Here is a 19,163-nt window from a genome sequence, read left to right as displayed (position 1 = left end):
CGAATAAAACTTTTGCAGAGTATATATCGTACATTTTGAAAATGCATAATTAAAAAAAAAAAACAAAGAAAATAGGTGTTTTCCGAAATATCGTAAGAAATTTTTAATATCGTAAATTACATAGTGCGTTTTATTCGCAAAAATTTACTAAATCGAACAGATACGGCCTTTTTGCGGAAAAAATTAAACATATCACGCAAAAATTATTATATATAATATGATATCGTAATACCTTAACAGCACTAAATTAACGAAAAAATTGTAAAGATACTATAAAAGTAGTATTTGTATAATACCGTAAATCACTTTTTCGCATAAACGCTTAAAATAGAATGTCAGAAAATGGTAAATTCATCAAACTCATTACCGCGTTTCTGATGCAACATCTTTGGGCAACAAAAAATTACAAACACAAAATACGTATAAAGTATTTGAAAGAGTTAGAACAAACTTTTTTATAAGTAAAATTAGAAGCTAACTTAACCTGTGGCATACAATAAATAATATAATATCGTACTTTTTATTAAGACAATATCGTTCATATCTTATTTTTTTGGGACGAAATCTCTCATAAAAAACAATTAGCCGATGAATCGAAATAAAAACTCAAAACTACAACAACCCATATTCTGCCAACTCAAAAGCAGAGTAATACAACAGCAACAACAACAATGCATGCAGCTCAACTTGTGACAAGTCATGTCCGCCCGACCACGCCTCACTCACCTCTCGTCTCGGTGGATGTATATTATTCGATATTAATAAATCACAATTACTACTAATACTACTACCATACGCCCCGCTGCCCCCAGCCGCAGTCACGCCCACACCTACACCACTACCAGCAGTTGGCTGCTCAACTATCACGCCGGCCGCTTTATTATTGCTGTTGCTCAAGGCAGCCGGATCACCGAAATTCGATGCTGCTATATTGTTGTTGTTATATAACTGCTGTAGTTGCGGTTGCTGCAGCTGTCGTTGTTGCTGGTCCGCGGCGGTGGCTGAGGCGAACGCCTGCTGTAGGTGGCTGCTGGATATGGCTGTCGAGTACTCGGTTGTTGGTGTTGTGGAGCCACCAGCTGCTGCTGTCGCCGTAGTTGCCGCTGCTGTTGCTGCTGTTAGCGGTCCCTTCAGATCATCCACGGCAGACGCGGCTAGCGGGGAGGTTTGTGCATCGACAAATATTGTGCTGGGGATCTGCAACGGGGGTGGGATGTGCGGTTGCGACTTTGTCTGTATCAGCTGCAGCGGCGCTTGTTGTTGCTCTAGTTGTTGCTGTACCAACTGCTGCTGCTGTAACTGTTGCTGTTGCCTCTGTAGCTGACTTGTTAGCGCTGCGGGTAGCACCACCGCGGTTGTGGTTGGTGGCAATTGTGCGTGTTTGTTGTTGTATTTTATAAAGTTAATGCTATAATAGTTGGCGTCAATGCCAATCAAATCGTCGTCGTCGTCCTCCTCTTCAGCTAAAGACAAATGCTGCAGGCTGGTGGCAATCGTTGGCGTCTGCAACTGTTGCAGTTGCGCCAACTGTGCCGCCTGCACGGCCTGCTGCTGCTGCAGTTGCAGCGTTAATGGCGGTGGAGGGTGTTGTTGGGCTTTACCTGCGTTTGCTGACTTCGCCAAGGTCGGGTGCTGCTGCGGCAATTGTTGCTGCTGGTAAATGCTGCTACCGCTATGATTGGCTAGTTTCGTTGCTGCTGCCGCGGCCACTTCCGCTGCTGTTGTTGCGCTCGCAATCGCTGCCGTCGTTTGATTGGTGTTGCGATCGATTGTGCCCACTGCACTCTGCGGCGCCGAAACGTGAACAACCGCCGCTGTGGTCGTGATGCCCGTCGACGTCGCCGAGGAAGTTTGTGCAATTGTCGACGAGGTAATGAGACCGGCTGTTGCTGCGGTGGCGGTGGTGACTGTCGAACTGCTGCACGTGATCTGAGTGCTTGTGAACGAGGTGACGTAAATGGGAGAGGCCTCGTTGAGGAAGCTCAGATCCTGCTTCTGGGTCGATTGTGAGCCGCTCTTCGTCTGTTGCAGCTGAAATGGACATCAAAGAGGAAGCAAAAGAAAAGAGGAATAAAAATTGTATCACATTTAATAATAAAAGGAATAAGAGAGCATTGATACGAAATGACAATAATAACAATCTTAATCTGGCTCAGGCACGCCTTGGTTTTGCGAACAGACGTCGAAATTTGCATTCAAAATTGGTTGCTGAAAAATATCTTAGATTCCAAATTTGCATAAAACGAAAATAATCGTCGAAAAGCTAAAAGGATGGCAATGTCTACACGCAGAGAAAAATGCAAATAGTCTTTTGGAAGACAAGGTAATACGTACTCGTATAAGCCTACTTGGGAAAACTATAAAAGCCCCCGGAAATTGTCACGCCAATAAATCTTAAGCGTCTACAAAGAACTGGTCACATTATAAGGGCACACAAAGCATACTCACTGAAGAAAATCTTACTGGGTCCGTGTAGAAATAGAGGCAAAGGAAAACTAAAGCTCCGATGGTTGGAAGGCGTAGATCGGCACGATAAAATATTTAGTATACGTTGCTGGAAAACTCAAGCGAGTGAAAAAAGAGGTAATACTCCTTACAGTATGATCACCGTTCATCAGTCTCGAGAGAGCTGTTTTAATTTTATTTATTTATGTAGGTATATTTAACTCATTCCAAAACAAATCTTTAATAGATATTCTGGCTCAACAACTATGGAAAGCCAAAAAAACTAGAATTGCCAAAATTGTGTAAATATTGAACGACGTGAAGTCTACTAAATGGAGCCGAGGCTCTAACTGCCAAATACTTTCCTATACGGGAAGCTTCTAATAGGGCTTGTATGTTTGGACTAGTTCCCTGAAGCCTTGCCTCAAACGCTTTCCAAGAGCACTCGCCTGCTTCATTGCTTCCCGAAGCCCAGCGGTTGAAACTGCAAGCGGTTTGAAAAATACACCAGTAGTCGGAAGGCTATAAGCTTCTCCTAAAGAGATTTGATGGAAAAAGACACCAGTTCCATTGGTCAGTAGAGAAAAACTGCGGTGATAGAACTTCAAAGAGTTCCTCGCTAAAGGCACTTACCTTACTCATCATTTTTGTAAACTATCCCTGTGCGTCCTTTGTTCCTCTATGTGTTCATATACGAGTATCAAAAGATCTGCAGGCAATGCATTTTGTAATTCAATAATTTAGAGTGGAAGAAAATTGACAACTGCAAACTTTTTCCCTGCACTAACCCTCTTAAGTCTATTTAGCCACAAATTTGTAGATCCGCTCACTTACTATTACTTGCGACGTGCTTACGCAAAAACATTACCCCTAAATATAGTAATTTTCTTACTGAAATTCATCAAATTTATGCAAACTACTCGCCACACCCGCCGTCTAGCCAGGGCGGGCAAGCAATAAAAATGCGAACACGTCAAAGGAGAAGGAGTAAAAAGAGGCAGTGGGAGTACGAGATATACATGCATACCAACACATACATACATATACGTATATACTTGTATAACTATTTGCATAAAGACTCCACATGCATTCTAAAAAGCGCACAAACGAATCAAAGCGCGGAGGAGGGTTTTTTGTGGCATTCGAAATGCGTGCGAAGCTGCAACAAAATGGGTTAGTCACAAAAAATGGAATCTCTAAACAAAAGCAAACGCATGGCACACCCTCATAGCGTATGGTACTTAATCAACAGCGACATGCTGCAAATGACAAAGATTCTACGCAACAAAAACAGCAACAACAATTGTAAAAACAATAACTCCAGAAGACATTTAATAATTTTGCGAGCTCAATTTGCCGCAGTGAGCCCATAATAAATCTGAATATGTATGGCTGCATGCATTTTTCCTTTTGATTGTGTGTATGTAGGTTCTTATGCCAGCTAATACTTATGCCAAGTACATATGCAGTATATATGTACATATGTCCATGTATGGATGGATGTATGTTTGTAATTTAATTTGCCCAAACAATTAAGTTATTAATATCGACATCAAATAATTATGGGTAACAAGTACAATAACATACATAATATGGCATAGCATAGCATAGCACAGAAAAACACAGCATAGCATAGCATGTTTTAACAACTTTTGCCGCAACACAGTAGCACACACATTTGCGTCTATTGAATAATACCAGTAGTGTAAAACCGCATCAGCAGCCGTAAATGGCAAACAATTTAAGTAGCTTACAAAAGTTGTATGTTCATGAATACACGCATGCATACATATGTACGCATGCCATGTGTGCATAGGTATGCATCTGGTGGGCAGTTCGATTTATGTTGCTATCGATTTTTACGTTTTTCCTGTTGTTGCCGCGCTCAAAGAATATTGTCAACGACAGCGTTGCCGTGGATGGAAAATTTGTTATGACAGCCAATGCGATTTTCATAATTAATAGCAGTGACACAAAACAACAGCAATAACAACAAAGTTAACAATAACAGCAGCAAGCAGTGTGATGGTGCTAATGAAAAGTACTGCAAAAAAAACAAAAACACGACGAAAAATTGGCTTTCACAAGATTGCTTAAATAACGTTTTGACAGCTGTCAAACGCAGAGGCAGGCAGCGCTCACTTTCCGTTTTGTTCGATACCCTTGTTGCAACTCTGTGCAGAAAAGAAAAAAGCATAATAAAACAAAGCGACTCTCTTGCATAACTGCGTGGAGATATGAGTGTGTGTGTGTGTGCCCATATGTACATGTGTGGCTACATATACCCGGTAGGGAAAACCTGAAGCAGTAAGACAATACAAATACTAAAAGTTTTCAGAAATAATAAGAACAATATAAAAATAGCCTCCAAAATTTCCATATATATATAGATTATAACTGTTAAAAAAATTAAATTTAGGCAGTAGAAATCAAAATGTTACTGTTTTTCGAAAAACACGATATTTGAAAACATTTTCATTAAAAATAATTTTGGGCAAGGTTACCCCGTAATTTTTGTATATGTTTTTTTTTTATTTTTTATTTAACTGAAGGGAGCGAACCATAAGTGTGGCATAAATTTTTGTAAATGAGATGAAATGCAAGACAAATGTTTCCAGGGTTCCCTCTTAATTTTTTTTATAAAAAAATTAAATTTTGTCAACTAATTACAATTTGTAATCTGCTGAGTACTGCAATATGCGTGCAAACCAAACTCAAACAAATAAAATAATTAGTATAAAGTTGGTCTGGGTTGCCATTTTTTTTTTAATAAAAAGATCTGCTGTAAAGATATTCTCTGTTGTTTTCAAGCGCGGTGCATGTTTAGAAATTATTTCATAAGCTTGTTGAGATGTACATCAGCAAATGAAAAACTGGAAATAATTCAATAAATAGCGAAGCTCGCTGGAAATGTTTGTTCTTTCCTCAGAGTAAATATTTGAGTTGGAACCACCCTGTATGTATTAAAATTAGCAACTTCAAGATTGGAATTAAGAATTTGGTCAATAAAGTCAAACGAAATGAGTTTGTGAAAATTTTGAGCTTGCCTGACTTTCCAAAAAAATTAGAAACCAGCCAAATAACCATTAGCCTCAAATCTAAAACAGCGGTGCCAACTAAGTAGTAATTTACCTATGAAATAACTCAGACTGTGCTGAAAATATTAACTGCAAACTAGTCAACAATTCTTTCAGTGCCCCTACTTCGCTAGCACACGCATTTGCCGCAGAGCTTGTATACATTTTTTATCACTTTCACTTCTCGCAGCCGCATCGTAAACTTCATGAATTTTTAATACTGTCTGTTGTTCGCACTTTATGGCACATTTCATTGCATGCCATCTATGCCGCACCAGAATAACTACAAACAATAGCCAGTTACCACATCCTTCGCAAGCAATGGCAAACAATAGTCGAACCAGCCCACAAACCCATCAACCTATCAGCCAACCAACCAGTCAGTCAGCCAGGCAAGCAGCGTGTCAAAAACGCTACATTTAGTCAGGTACTGTCCTCTGCCTCATATGAGCAGTCCACTCCCAGCGCTGGGCAACGTCCATGTGTAGATTGTTAATTGCTGCTCCATTGGCTGACTAACTGACTAACTACTAAGCTAAGCTAAGCTGGTGGAAATTCTTTTTTTGTGTACTTCTATTTTTTACTACTGTTTTTGCTTTCCTCATTGTCTCGCGCAGCTGTTGTTCTAGCCACAATTCGATCAAATTGTTTAGAATTTCAAATTGATTTGCTTCATCAATTTCCCAAAGCCAAAAGGCGATGGAATATTTTTGCGATTCGCGCGCAGAAAACACGTAATTCGTTTACTGTTACACTAAGCAACTAATTTGAAAAGTAAATTTTGGGTACCATGCAAGGTCAAATGATTGTCAGTAGCGTGACAGCAAAAGCGATCGCGAGAAATTAGGTCAGAATGTAATCATCTGCAGGGTGCAGGGCGTGCTATGCAGCATTCGGGCGTTGAACTAGGTTTGTTCCTTATGCTTTATTATTTCACTGCTAACTGGCTTTTTTATTAAAACTCATGCGGCTCATCATTCAAATGCCTGCGAGATTCTAGCTAAGATCCATAAATTTTCCATAGAATATTTATCTCCAAACTATCAGAAGTAGCGTCTTCGGAGGTTTTTATCATCCAAACTCCTGATAGGGGACTTATAAAATGTGGTTTTTGTTTGTAGAGCTTACTTGACTGTTCCATTTTCCAGTCAAAGTAGCAAGAGAAGTTCTCCGTCGGATTTCACGTCAGAAATAATTCCCGGCGTTCCCAAGTAAACGAAGTCCTCTGTGACTTCAAAATTATGAACGTCAACATTGAGATGAATGCTACGATGCGAGTGCGCTGTTTGTTAGATGACTCGCACAACAGCAGACTCATTCGGCATGCTCCTTTTCCAGCTTAGAAAAGGCAGAACTAACAATATGACCTACTTACGTCAGCTCTTATAAAGATGTAGATTTTATAAAGAATGGTTCGCGAGCAATTTAGTGCGGCAACTTACATTTTTTTTTTTGCAACAACGTAATGTCTGTCAATAATGTCATTTGATATCAAATAGTTCAGAGAGGTGTTAAGATAATTTTACATACGTATAGAAAACTCAGACAACGCAGCAGGTTTAAAGTCGGCATATAAATTATGTGTTTCTTTTCCCAGACTTCACGTATTGTGAATGATAGTTGATTTACTAGATCTGAACTGACACCAATAAGGTCTAATGACTTCATTCATGATGGACCTTAGTGCCTTGCACAAGACTCTCGGCAAATCTAGATCAATCTAAGCCTAGTTCAGTGGATGGTGGGGTATACCCATTCACATGATGGGATCCATAAAAAATTATGCCAATATTAAGAAAACTGATTCCGCAGAAAATAACGCAAATTTCTGAAGGATTGAGTAGAGTCTGCTCATATTTTGCATAGGAGTTTATTCATGCAACTTACCAGGTAGCCTAATTTAGGCAATAGCCCTTTAATTTCCAAAGGCGATGGATCTTTGTGACAACTCTTATTTTATTATTCTTATTTAGCTCGGTAAAAGCATGGGCTATCATATTGTTGTTTACTTGTAGATTTGAGGAAATCTTTTGCTACTAACCAATTATTTCTCTGGTTCTGGCTCTGACTCCGACTCAGGCTCTGTCTCTTGCCAAAAAGGTTCCAAGGTCGTGAATACAGCATGAAACCGATAATTAAAAAAGAACACACACAATACAGCTCATAGATCATTTTTCCACCTTTTTGGGACCACCACCTTTCTGACTTAGTTTTCCAATACTTTTTCCATTTTTACTACAAGAATTTCCCGTTATTTATTTTTCAGTGTTAATAATTTAATAACTTTGTACATTCTTTCCCATTTTTTTGCCACTGCTTTTTTCGTTATCACAATATTTTTCCGCTGTTTCGTTTGTATTTGTTGCTGGCATTATCCGTTATTTCAAATGATGCGATAATAAATTTTTTGCCAACGAAATTCCTCATAATTCTTGCTGCCCTCTACCGTAGGGCTCTTGTGGCTCTCGTAGCTGTAACTGTATTCAATACAGTTGTTGTTGTACAAGTATGCGCGCATTGTTAAATGTGCGCAGCTACTAAAAATTCTATCTAGCAGATACTACAAAACATAATAATAAAGTTTTCCTCCTTCACTCCTCCACACTTCACGATCTTTTCGCCGCTTTCTAACCACAGACACAACTCAACCCCAAAGCACTTGACGTGGTTTGTCCTTCCTGCTTCACATCCTGTATGCTGCCATCCAGCCAGCCACCCAGCCATCACACCACCACCACCCACCGCTTGCCTCTGCTTTTCTCTTCACGCTGCCGCTTACGAACTTGGCGTACGTTTTGTGGATTTTTGTAAAGTTTATGTATTTACATAAAAAGTTGGCGGTTGTCTTTAGCTGCGTCCAAGTGTTGCTCTAACAATTTACTGTTTTATTATATATTTTTTTAGTTTTTATTCTTGTTGTTATTATTTTCGTAGTACTTACTGCTATACATATTTGTTGTTCGTTGATGACTTTCAAGTAGACTGGCAATGAAGTGCATGTCATTTACACGCTTCGTGCGAGCGAGCGATAAGCAAAGGACCGCAGTGCCTACACAGGAGACAAGCACCTCCAGCATAATCAAAAGCGTATGGAGAGTTGGGGGTGGAGTGGTGAAAGGGGGCGGGGTGAAGTCATATAGCGCTTTCACTCCAGATCAACTTGTAGTGAAACAAATGAGCCAAAGGATAGACCGCAGAGTGGACGTCTCAATAAAATAAACTTCTTCCAGTTAGGCTGAGCTGCTGCGAAGTGGCGGGGCTCTGAGGGACAGCAAATCTTTTAGTTAATGGGCAAGAGCGTATACGAGTTAGTTCATAGTTCAGCAAGCGCGCGTGATTGTATGTAATTGCTGCAGTGCGCGTGCATGTGTGTGTATGCAAACAAAGCATTAAGGTTCAACAATTTTAGAATTTGTGTTTTTTTTGCTTCACGCAACATGAGAATTCTCTAAAGATTGTGGAATGTTTCTAGCCACGAGAGTAAAAGCTGTTTGGAGCTGTGCTGAACAGGCAGCGAGGCCGTTGGCCATTTAGTTGAGAGGGTTGTAGATATATATGTATGCAGCACATTGTTTTAACATTTACAGCTGCTTGTAAAATTTATGTTTTATTTAAAATATTTGCGTTTGCTTTCTTCCTTTGTTTGTAAAGAAATCTTTCCGCCTTGTCGACCTTTATTATAGCAATAATTCGAAAAAATTGTATATCTTCTCTCAACCAAAAGTTTGATAAAGTTTCTTCAAACAAGAAGTCATATTTCCCAGATTGGTCTGGAACAAGACTAATGGAGACTGTTTGTAGCAAATACGCTTTTGAAGATGTGAGGATCAGCAGAGGTAGGATCCCATTTGGTGTATCAACTGCAAGAAGCTCGGCCTGAAGTATGCTGCAATGAGGCCACTGCAAGCTTCCCTCAAGCAGAGTTACTGGGAGGAAGCACTGGGAGGAGGCAAAATAGTGATTTCCAGTAGCCAAGAAACGATCTATATTGTACTACCGTGGTAAAAAGCGGAGGGTATACAGTCCACTGATGAAGTTTGGTTCATCTTAGGCTCTGTCTGCTATCAGCAAAAGGTTTTCTCTACGGAGTCTCGACTTCGTTCTGATCGCTGGTGCTGGTGCATACAAAAGTGGTGCAAATTCCTTCGACAACACTTGAAAAGTCCTAGTCCTCACACGCAATGTTCTACAAAGTTTCTTTCCTTGGTATCAGAGGAGCGAGATCGCTTCTCGAGAAAAAACCCCAGTAAATTTATATTCCAACTATTTCTGCTGCCACTAGAGAGAAAGGCACACTTTGCGACTTCGGCAACAGACATTTGCTCAAGACCATCCAATCTCAAGCCACATATAACTCAAGGTCTAGGAGTAGGGGTCTTAACCCAAACAGTGGACGTATACAGAGCACCTAATATTTCGATTCCTTATTATCAAAGTTAAGTTTCTATTGTTTCATCATTGCATTGCCATTACCGCCAAGTTGCTGATGAATTTACTGGTTTAGCTCCACCTCGTGAAGTTCCGAGTAACTCATACAAGTATGCAGTGCTCTGAAGATATTTATGAAAATATTAAGTTGAATGTTTTTAATATCCAAAAGTATGTTTAAATCCTTCCCCAAGTCATTTATGCAAATATATTTGAGCTGAAAAGTTAACTTTTTTATTTTTCAAGATGTGCTTGGGTAAACTTACACCCTAGGGCTTGCTACAATATATTTCACTCCCTCTGCCCTTTGCCCTTTTATCCCTTAAAAATATGCTGCACTATTTCTTACGCACCGTTTTCGATACCTCTGTTATATCCACCGGCGTTACCCGGTTCAGCGCCGCCAAACGTTTCAGACGCTCACGCGCATGCTCCTCGACAGCGATAACGAAGGCTTCCTGCACCGAATTGCCAATGTCCCAGGCTGAAAAACAAACAAAAAATGAAAGGTTAATCACGTGGAAAAAGTAGAGGAACTGTAAATAATAAAAAGTAGATTTCATTAATGTCAAAAAAAATATTATATCGCACAATTTTACTTATTTTCATTATTTTTAATTTTTTTTTTTTAAATTCCTCTCTTGACGCACTTCCTCAAATACAATAGAAACAATCGAAAAATCATCAAAATGATTTGGCAGCTGCACTGTCGTCAACTCATTTCTCAGACACTCGAGCTCCCAACAAAGGCCAACGTCCGGTACTGCAGCAGTCCGTAGTCGCACGCACAACTTTCCCTACACAAATTTCAACACTTGGGCAATAACGATACACAAAGCGGACACATGCAGCATGCTGCAATAACCCTGCAATCACTAACTGTCACACTGCTATGCTACTATCGTCGCCCCATTTGCCTACTTTTGTCACATTGCCACAACTTAAAGCAGACTGAAATTGAGTTTCCTACACATGGCCCACATAGCCCCGACTAGTGCAACATGCCATACATGCAACAATACGATCGCTTAATAGTGCGCCGCATTAAATTTGTGTCGAATGCAGGAAATTGTGCCAGACAGACGGACAAACCCTGCACCAGCCAAGCAGTCAAGCAAGCAGACCTGATTTAATTGCGGTGCCTTGGTTCTGGCGAATTGAGCGCAACAATTGCCGTGAGCCAAAGGCGATTGATGGCGGTGGTCCAGCGACTGGGCGACTGGGCGGTCGGGCAGTTGAGCATTTGAACAGTGGCATTGCATAGACATAAATTGCCAGCTGCAGCTGTCGCGGACAATGCAAGCAGCCTTGCTCAGCATTACAGTTTGTGGCCTGTCTCGCAGATTTGCAATTTGCAGTGTTGCTATTTGTCAGGAAATGAGCTCCTCAGCTGACACTGACACTATTAAATGAAACTTGGCGATTACAGTCGATACAATTCATGCAAAAGTAGAATGTGGCAAGTTGAGTTTTGAGGTGTGAATATTATTTTGCAACGAATTAGCTAAGTTTTAAAGAGGCATGTGGAGCTCCTGTCATTGCATTTGCAGCGGTGCAGATTCGCAGGAAAAATAATTTTCTCCAAACATTCTTTAAGATTAAAATTAAATAATTTTATGAACAAATATGGTATTATCTCGAAAATAATTTTGAAAAAATTCAATTTTTTTAATAGTGGTTATTATTTTACATTAAATTATGAATTATTTACTTAAAATAATTTGTATGCCTTCACCTTAGGAATGGTTTAAGTTAAAAAAAAAACAAATTTTAATCGAAAACATTTGCTTTAACAATAATTTTTGTTTCTTTTTTTTATAATGGGGTACCCATGTCGAATAAAAACTTCAAAAAATATTGAATTATAATTTTTTTATCTTTTAGGAATTTTTAATTTCATTAAACAAATTTTAATTTATGAACTTTTTTTTTGGCCCTTACTGGCAGTTGTTTTATTTTTTCAAACTATTTTGTGCTAACGAACCCTTGTGCTTGCCATTACAACACCTTTCGTGCAATTTATTTCAACTCGAAAGCCAAAAAAACAATCATTTCAAACCAAACTAAATCAAAAAATTCGACAAATATTTCTATTGATTTTCACTTCGGATGCCGCAATGTGCTTCGTGGTCGCAATAAAACATATTTCTAGACACGTATCCCTCGCTCCTCACGCGGCTACGTACTCAAGCAGACATTTGCACAACTTTGCTCTCCTCAACTCGAACCTCGCACTCTTCCCCTCTATCGGTTATTCATTAGCGTAATCTTCATAAAAATCGCGTACATATAAAACACTTTTAATTAACACCGATTCGCATAAAACATATAATTTAATTAAATAGCATCAACAACAACAACAATAACCGTAACAATAAGAATGCTAACAACAATGCAGCAATAGCAACAAGTGCTTGAGTGCCAAAGCATGGTAACAACAACAACTATGTAAAATTATAGCGTTGAATCAGATACCACCCGAAGGGGCAGCGAGGAGAATTGAAGAGGAAAAAAAAGATTTAGGAAAAACTAAGAAATGGCAAAAATCTGATGCACGCCAATCGAATGTTGTATCGCTTTATTATTGTTATTGCTATTTTAATATTTGTTGTTGTTGCCGCTGCATGCATTCGTGCGGAAATTAATGCATTGCGAAATTGCTCGCCACTCGCATAATTCAAGGTGAAATGTTAGTAATTCATTGTAAACGCTCGCAAATCGCTGGCGAATTAGAAAATCCAACAAAGACAATTTCGTGGAGATGGTGAGTGTCTGTTGGTCGGTTGTTTAGATGAAAGCCGCAGCTGTTTTTGTTGCATGCGCACTAAGCAATTGCACTGCCAGGCAGCCATCATCAGCCAGCTGGTATTACTTTCTAACATTTTCCTGATTTCTTAGCAATAACGACAATACCGCTGGTTATTCCCCCCCATCTTCTCTGCTCCACCTCCTTCATTATCTTCTTCTTCTCTTGCTCCTGCTGAAAATCTAATTGAACTCTGCGCTACAGTCGACCGCCCAGAGTTTGTGGAAAATGTGGGAAACTCTGGAAAGGTGTGCGGGCCTCCAGTGGCAGTAGTTCAATGGCAAGTCAGCTGTCTGCTCCGATACGGGTCCGCAGGCAACAGAACGTGGCAGTACCATAAATTCAATTCTTGCAACATACGAACTGAGAAGTGATGTGAAATGTGGATAAGAAATGTGGATACTTGGGCGCAGATACGCGTAGTGCCAGCAATTACAGGTGCCACAACAATTTAGCGATAGAAAAAAAACCGAAGTTAAGCAGCTGCAAATAGTTTAGTTGTTAGTGGCAGCAACAATGACAGACACAAATGTAGAAAGAGAGTCAATTCAGCAATGAAATGTGGCAGCTGGCTTGCGGTTAGTTGTTGCAAGTCAGTACTTAGCTGCCGCGTTCAACTTGTCACTACTGCCATTGATTGCAAGGGAGTTGAGGAATGAGATGCTGAGCTTAGAAGAATGAATGAACAATATTGTTTAAAATACATAATAATACATATGTTTTTTGGAAGGCCGACAGGTGTACGTACAGTCCTCGGTTTGCGATAATAATTGTCTCCGTGGAAGAAGCAAGAAATAGATATTTTTTTTTTGTCCCATTTATTTTATACATCTGTCCTTTGACATTAAGTATGTTGTTTAACAATTGGGTCAGGATTTATATACATCGCTTAATGGCCAGTGTCAAAAGCGATAAAATTAAAATAAACGAAATAATAGCAATTGAATAATATACAATAATACAATACAAGTTTCACTTTACATGATTACATTTTACAACTAATTTTAATTATTTTTTTTTTACATCTTTATGGTTTTTTAGCATTTATCATCTTAGGTCGCTTGGTCGGGTTCTCTTTAAACGCCTTTTCCCGTTTCTTTCCCTTTCAAGAAGTTTGTTAATTTCTGCATTACTGTGTGTGCGTATTTTTTCAAAGTGCCTTGTTGTTATCTTTTTGATTTCTTCGTCTACCCTTGCTATATTAAAAGTCCTGTGGATGTCATCATTTTTCGTGTACCTGTCAGACATGGTCAAAATTCGAAGAATCTTTGATTGCTGTCGTTGGATTTTTTCTATATGAGTTTTTTTAGCCGTTCCCCACACCTGTAATCCATATAGCCAGATTGGTTTAATCATAGTTTTGTACACTAACTGTTTGTTCTGTATAGTGAGTCTGGATTTGGAGCAGACTAACCAATGAAGTTGTCGAAGTTTTTCTTTTATTTGTTTGACCTTTTGCTTTATGTGGTGATTCCAATTTAGTTTGGAGTCCAAGTGAATTCCCAGATATTTAGTAGTTGATTCTATTGTAATTGCTTTATCATTTATTTTAATTGGAACTGCGGTAAATTTTGTTTTGTTAGTAAATATAACCTGTACGGTTTTGTCTTCATTTATTTTTAGGCACCAGTTATCAAACCATTCCTTAACTGCGTTTGTATATCGCTGCAGTTTTTCAGTAGCGATAATTAAGCTTTTGTCTGACGCTAATAGTATTGTATCGTCTGCGAACGTAGCAATTGAAGAATTAGTTTCGTCAGGAGGTGGTATATCTGCGGTGAATAAAACATATAGTAGAGGGCCAAGAACGCTTCCTTGCGGAACTCCAGCAGTTATTTGATGAATACCTGAACATTGATTGTCATATTTAATGTAGAAGCTTCGGTCGGTTAGATAGCTTTTTATGATGAGATAGTAGTCAAAAGGTAGCATTCTTTTTATTTTGTGGAGTAAGCCTTCATGCCACACTTTGTCAAACGCTTTAGCTACGTCCAAAAATACTGCGGCACAGTATCGACTGTTTTCAAGGTCTGATTGGATTTTATTTGTAATTCTATGGATCTGTCGAATAGTCGAATGTTTTTTTCTAAATCCAAATTGATGATCCGGTATTATACGTTTTTGGTCTAGAAGTTGGTTTATCCGGTCATGCAGTAATTTTTCAGCAATTTTAGATACCCGGTTTTGGCAATGCAATAATCTTTGCCACTTTCCAGAGCTTCGGAAAGTATTGTAAGCGAAACATTGCATTAAAAACGTTTCGCAAGTATATATTATATATGCCTTGGTTGGTAGCTCCGCTAATGCTTTTCCTGTTATCATGTCATATCCGGGAGCTTTTTTATGTTTTATTCCTTTTTTGATGCAAGCTATTATTTCGTGTGTATTCGTCCTTTTTATTTTTGTAAGATCATAGTGGAAATTGTTTTGGTTGTTGATTTTCTTTTCTTCGTCATTTGATAGAACTTTTTCGAAGTAATTTGCCAATGTTTTCGCTTTTTCCTCTGTTGTAACAGCCCATGAATTGTCATCTTTTTTTAGTGGTGGTTGATGTTTTATTTGAGTTTTTAATTTTTTAGAACATTTCCGTAAAGAGTAGTTTGTATCTTGATAGGGAGTCAGATTCTTCAAATAGTTTTCGATTTCTTTGTTATTTCTCTTATTTAAGGTATCCTTAAGAATTTTTGTAGCTAGGTTAAGTTTTCTCTTGTCGTCAGGTGATCTAGTTTTTTGCCATCTTTTTCTTAACTTTCTTTTTTCTATAATTTGCTTTTTAATAGTAATGTCAGTTGTTGGTGTATTTGTTCTATTTGCTTGCTTTGGTGCCGATCTGATCTCTGCTTCTAGTACTACGTCATTAAAATGGATAATGGCATGTTCAATGTCAAGTTGCGTTTTTAATATCACATTTGGTATAAGTTGATCGTCAATATGGTGGCGGAATTTTTCCCAGTTGGTTCTGTCATTAAGTATGCGAAAAGATGTATCTATAGATTTTATATGACTTACATATTCAAGTAATATCGGCGAGTGGTCAGAAGAAAGTTCATAGCACGACTGAATTGTCAATTGGTTATGGCTTATGTTTTTGGTTATGCAGAAATCGATCAAGTCTGGAATTTTCTTTACGTCAGTTGGCCAATAGGTATGTTCTCCGCTACTTATAAATCTGCAATAGTTTTTATTAATTGCGTTAATAAGAATACGCCCCTTTTTGTTGGTGAGTCTTGAGCCCCAATCAATGTGTTTTGCATTGAGATCTCCAGCTGCAATAAATCTATTGTTAAGCGTCTTTATGTATTTGTCATATTGATCCGAGTTTATTATGTGTCTAGGTGGACAGTATATGGAGAAGATAGATACTGGTCCATTTTTGTCATAGACTTGTATTGTCGTGGATTGAAGATAAGGCGTCGAATATTGGAGTTGTTCATTGTGCGTTATGCTTTATTTAATAATTATAGCAGTCCCTCCGTGGGCTCTTCCATCAGGATGGTTTGTCACATACACTTTGTATTTAGGAAATTTCAGAAGACTTTTATCAGTGAAGTGTGTTTCTGCAATCAATGCTATGCCAATATCTTTTTCTACTAAAAATTGTTTCAGTTCTAAGGAGTGCTGTGTTAGTCCATTTGCATTCCAAATTAGAATTTTAATGTTTTCACTTTTGTCCATTCATATTCTTTGAAAGCATTGTAATTATATTCATCATATTTGTCATTTGGTTGACTAGGGATTTTACCATGTCTTTAAGCTCTTCAATATCATTGTTTTTTTCAGATCTGTTAATCAGTTCCTGCTCTGCTTTATGTTCCCTTGAAGAAGATGCTACGTCAGCATAGCTTACTCCGGGAATTATGTTTGTTACGGCTGTTGTTATTGGTGTATTATTTTTATTTGTATTTAATGTTGGTTCTTTATTACGCAGAGGTGGAAATCTTTGAATTTTAAGCGCTTTATAAATTTCGCATCCTTTGTAGTTGGCGGTATACTTACCTCCACATAAAGCGCATTTGACCTCCTTTATTTGGTTTTTGCATTCCATTGTAAGACGTCTACCAGCGCATTTCACGCAAACTGGATCCCTTGTACAATAATTTTTTGTGTGCCCATATTTCTGGCATTTCGTGCACTGTGAAATGGTGCGCTTATGGTGAGGTGCTTCAAAAATGACTATGCAGTTCATTAGCTTGTTTATATTGTAAATGTCTTTGTTGTTATCACTTGCTTGTAGTTCGATGAAAAATAATGGTAGTGGTTTTTTTTGTAGATATGAACACTTATTATTAAGCTAGCAGTTGGTAATCGAGCACACTTTAAAAAGGACTCGCTGTGGATTGGGATATCCAAGGTCTTGGGATAAGAGGGTTTCTCGTGATATCCAATTGAAATAAAACAATTATCAATTAAGCAGAAGGGAAATAAAGCTCCAAGTAACCAAAGTAATAATGAATGTGCCTTGATGAGTTGTTGAAGGCGACGGCCTCAGTCTGAGCTCCCGTCGCGGATATCAAACTTGTGTCTCTCTTTCAGTTGCCCCTTTTACCAATCACTTAGATACCCAGCAAGAGAATTTGAAGTTTTGAATTTAATGCAAACTATTGGCTTCTACGTTCCGTCGACTTTTCAATAGATTTCCCGCTGCCTCAACAACCAAAACTCTTTCGGGTTTTACTCTTACAGAGCTGAAGTGTGAAACCTTATTGGATGACGAATCTGAGAGAAAGTTTATACCCGGCACGAGGCTTTCTATCGCTGACATCTCAGATGCATACATAACATCCCGACGACTTTGCAGAAGACACAATAAGTCTTCCAGCCTGCAACATGTAGAAATATCCAAAAGTTTAAGTTATAAACTATAAATGTTTTTTTTTTGGCGCGCAGCAGAGGACTTCGGAAGTCATTCGGCTTTTTCGATATGAGCAATGAATATCATTGAGTTCTCTGCCAGATCTTCACCATTTTTGTCTGCTGTGGAACTTAAAGTTCCATTAGAATAGGCTACATTGAGGCATCCTCTCCGCCACTAACTACGTCTTGTGCACTCACAATCTGAGAAAATTATTTATCGTTACTTTATGGATCTTTATACTAAAATTAGATGCGTAAGCGACAATGTTCCAAGGTAAAGCTAGTCAGATTGCTTGAACTTAGTCCGTCACTGATATAGATAGATAATATGAGTGATATGCATTTCCAAAAGTAGATCTATTTTCCCCGTTGCCTCAGATTCAATGCCCCATAACTCTTCGGTTGGCCATACAGAACCCCCTTCTTCTCGAGGTCTCATCTCATTTGAGTGGAAAGTGCATTGACATCTCTGAGGACGAGTCGTTTTACCAACAAATATTGGTTACTATTTGAACAGAAGGTATATGCGCGCTATATGTGTTACAAAGGAGTGAATAAAAGTATACAATGCATTTAAATTTCATAGTAAAAGCTTTTGAATATTCATAAAGCATTACATTGCAACCTGGTGTTTTATTTTCTACTCAATTTAAGATTCCACTAAAATACTTCAAATTCCTTAACGTAATTTTCACCCTTCCCTTCATACAGCGCTTACAGTCCGCCTCGTTTGTTGTTTCACTATTATTTTTGCTGCACCATTCCCTTTCGTTGAGCTCACCTTGGGCCTTGCTTCCTCCCGCTCACTACCAACTTTTCCGACGCCGCCCGCGGGTGGCCACTTTGCTTCCCTTCACTTTACTTCGCTTCACTTAGCATTCCTGCCGCATACACTTAACACTCAATTATTTCCTACCCTTTGCAATTTGCTCTATCAATAATTCAATCAGCTGTGTCAGCTTTGTACTTCACTTGTTTCCTCCTACTTTTTATTACTGGCAGAACCTAAACTGCAGAGCAGCTAGTCGATGAGTGATAGCTACTGGCACACTGTTGCCAAGGAAGGCGAGACGGTGAAGCTATTTGGCAGGCTATGTTCAATTCAAGTGGCAAATTATAAATTCATGGCAATGCATGCGAATTTGTTGTTGGTTATTGGTTGTTGGTAGCGACGAAGTGTGCAATTGATCGGATAAGAGCTTGTTGGCGACAATCAGCAATAACAAGGTCCTTTCAAAGGATGCAAAATGGCACTTAAGCTAGGCGAGCTGCGAGAGCCCACTTTTTAGCCTGCTCCGTTCGCTACTCACGCCACCTGCTTTTCCATGTTCAACCACTATCAGTTTCGCTACCATTTGCTGCTTTGCATTTACGCTTCTATTATCCATTACTCCACCCACCACTTCAAACGGTTCTGCGCGCGCTCGTTTTGACGCACGCCTTGCCAGTTGTTCCATTATAAGTTTATCTTTGCAAATTGCATTTCAAGTGACGTTTTTCTCTACTCCAACTGGTTGTACCGGCTGCTCCCGTTGCTGCAACAATTCCACGTT

At 38.9% G+C, this 19,163-nt stretch overlaps 1 protein-coding gene across 5 annotated transcripts in view; it reads right to left on the bottom strand.

Moving 5' to 3' along the window:
- Positions 1–19,163, bottom strand: part of LOC128859307 (protein PALS1) — a 238,356-nt gene that overhangs the window by 115,971 nt on the left and 103,222 nt on the right. Inside the window, exons 4-5 of one of the 5 annotated variants that reach the window (XM_054096190.1) lie at positions 10,304–10,434; positions 727–2,031 (exon numbers count right to left, since the gene is read on the bottom strand). The exons of 2 other annotated variants lie outside the window; for them this stretch is intronic. In XM_054096190.1, the coding sequence (XP_053952165.1) occupies positions 727–2,031; positions 10,304–10,434 (1,436 nt within the window). Of the gene's footprint in view, positions 1–726; positions 2,032–10,303; positions 10,435–19,163 lie in introns of those variants that run through there. 2 more of the 5 variants (XM_054096194.1, XM_054096195.1) reach the window with 2 other exon arrangements.

The sequence above is a fragment of the Anastrepha ludens genome, chromosome 3 (genome assembly GCF_028408465.1).
Source record: "Anastrepha ludens isolate Willacy chromosome 3, idAnaLude1.1, whole genome shotgun sequence".
NCBI lineage: Eukaryota > Metazoa > Arthropoda > Insecta > Diptera > Tephritidae > Anastrepha > Anastrepha ludens.
Note: the sequence above shows the minus strand (reverse complement) of the source record. Positions and strands in the feature narration are given on the sequence as shown.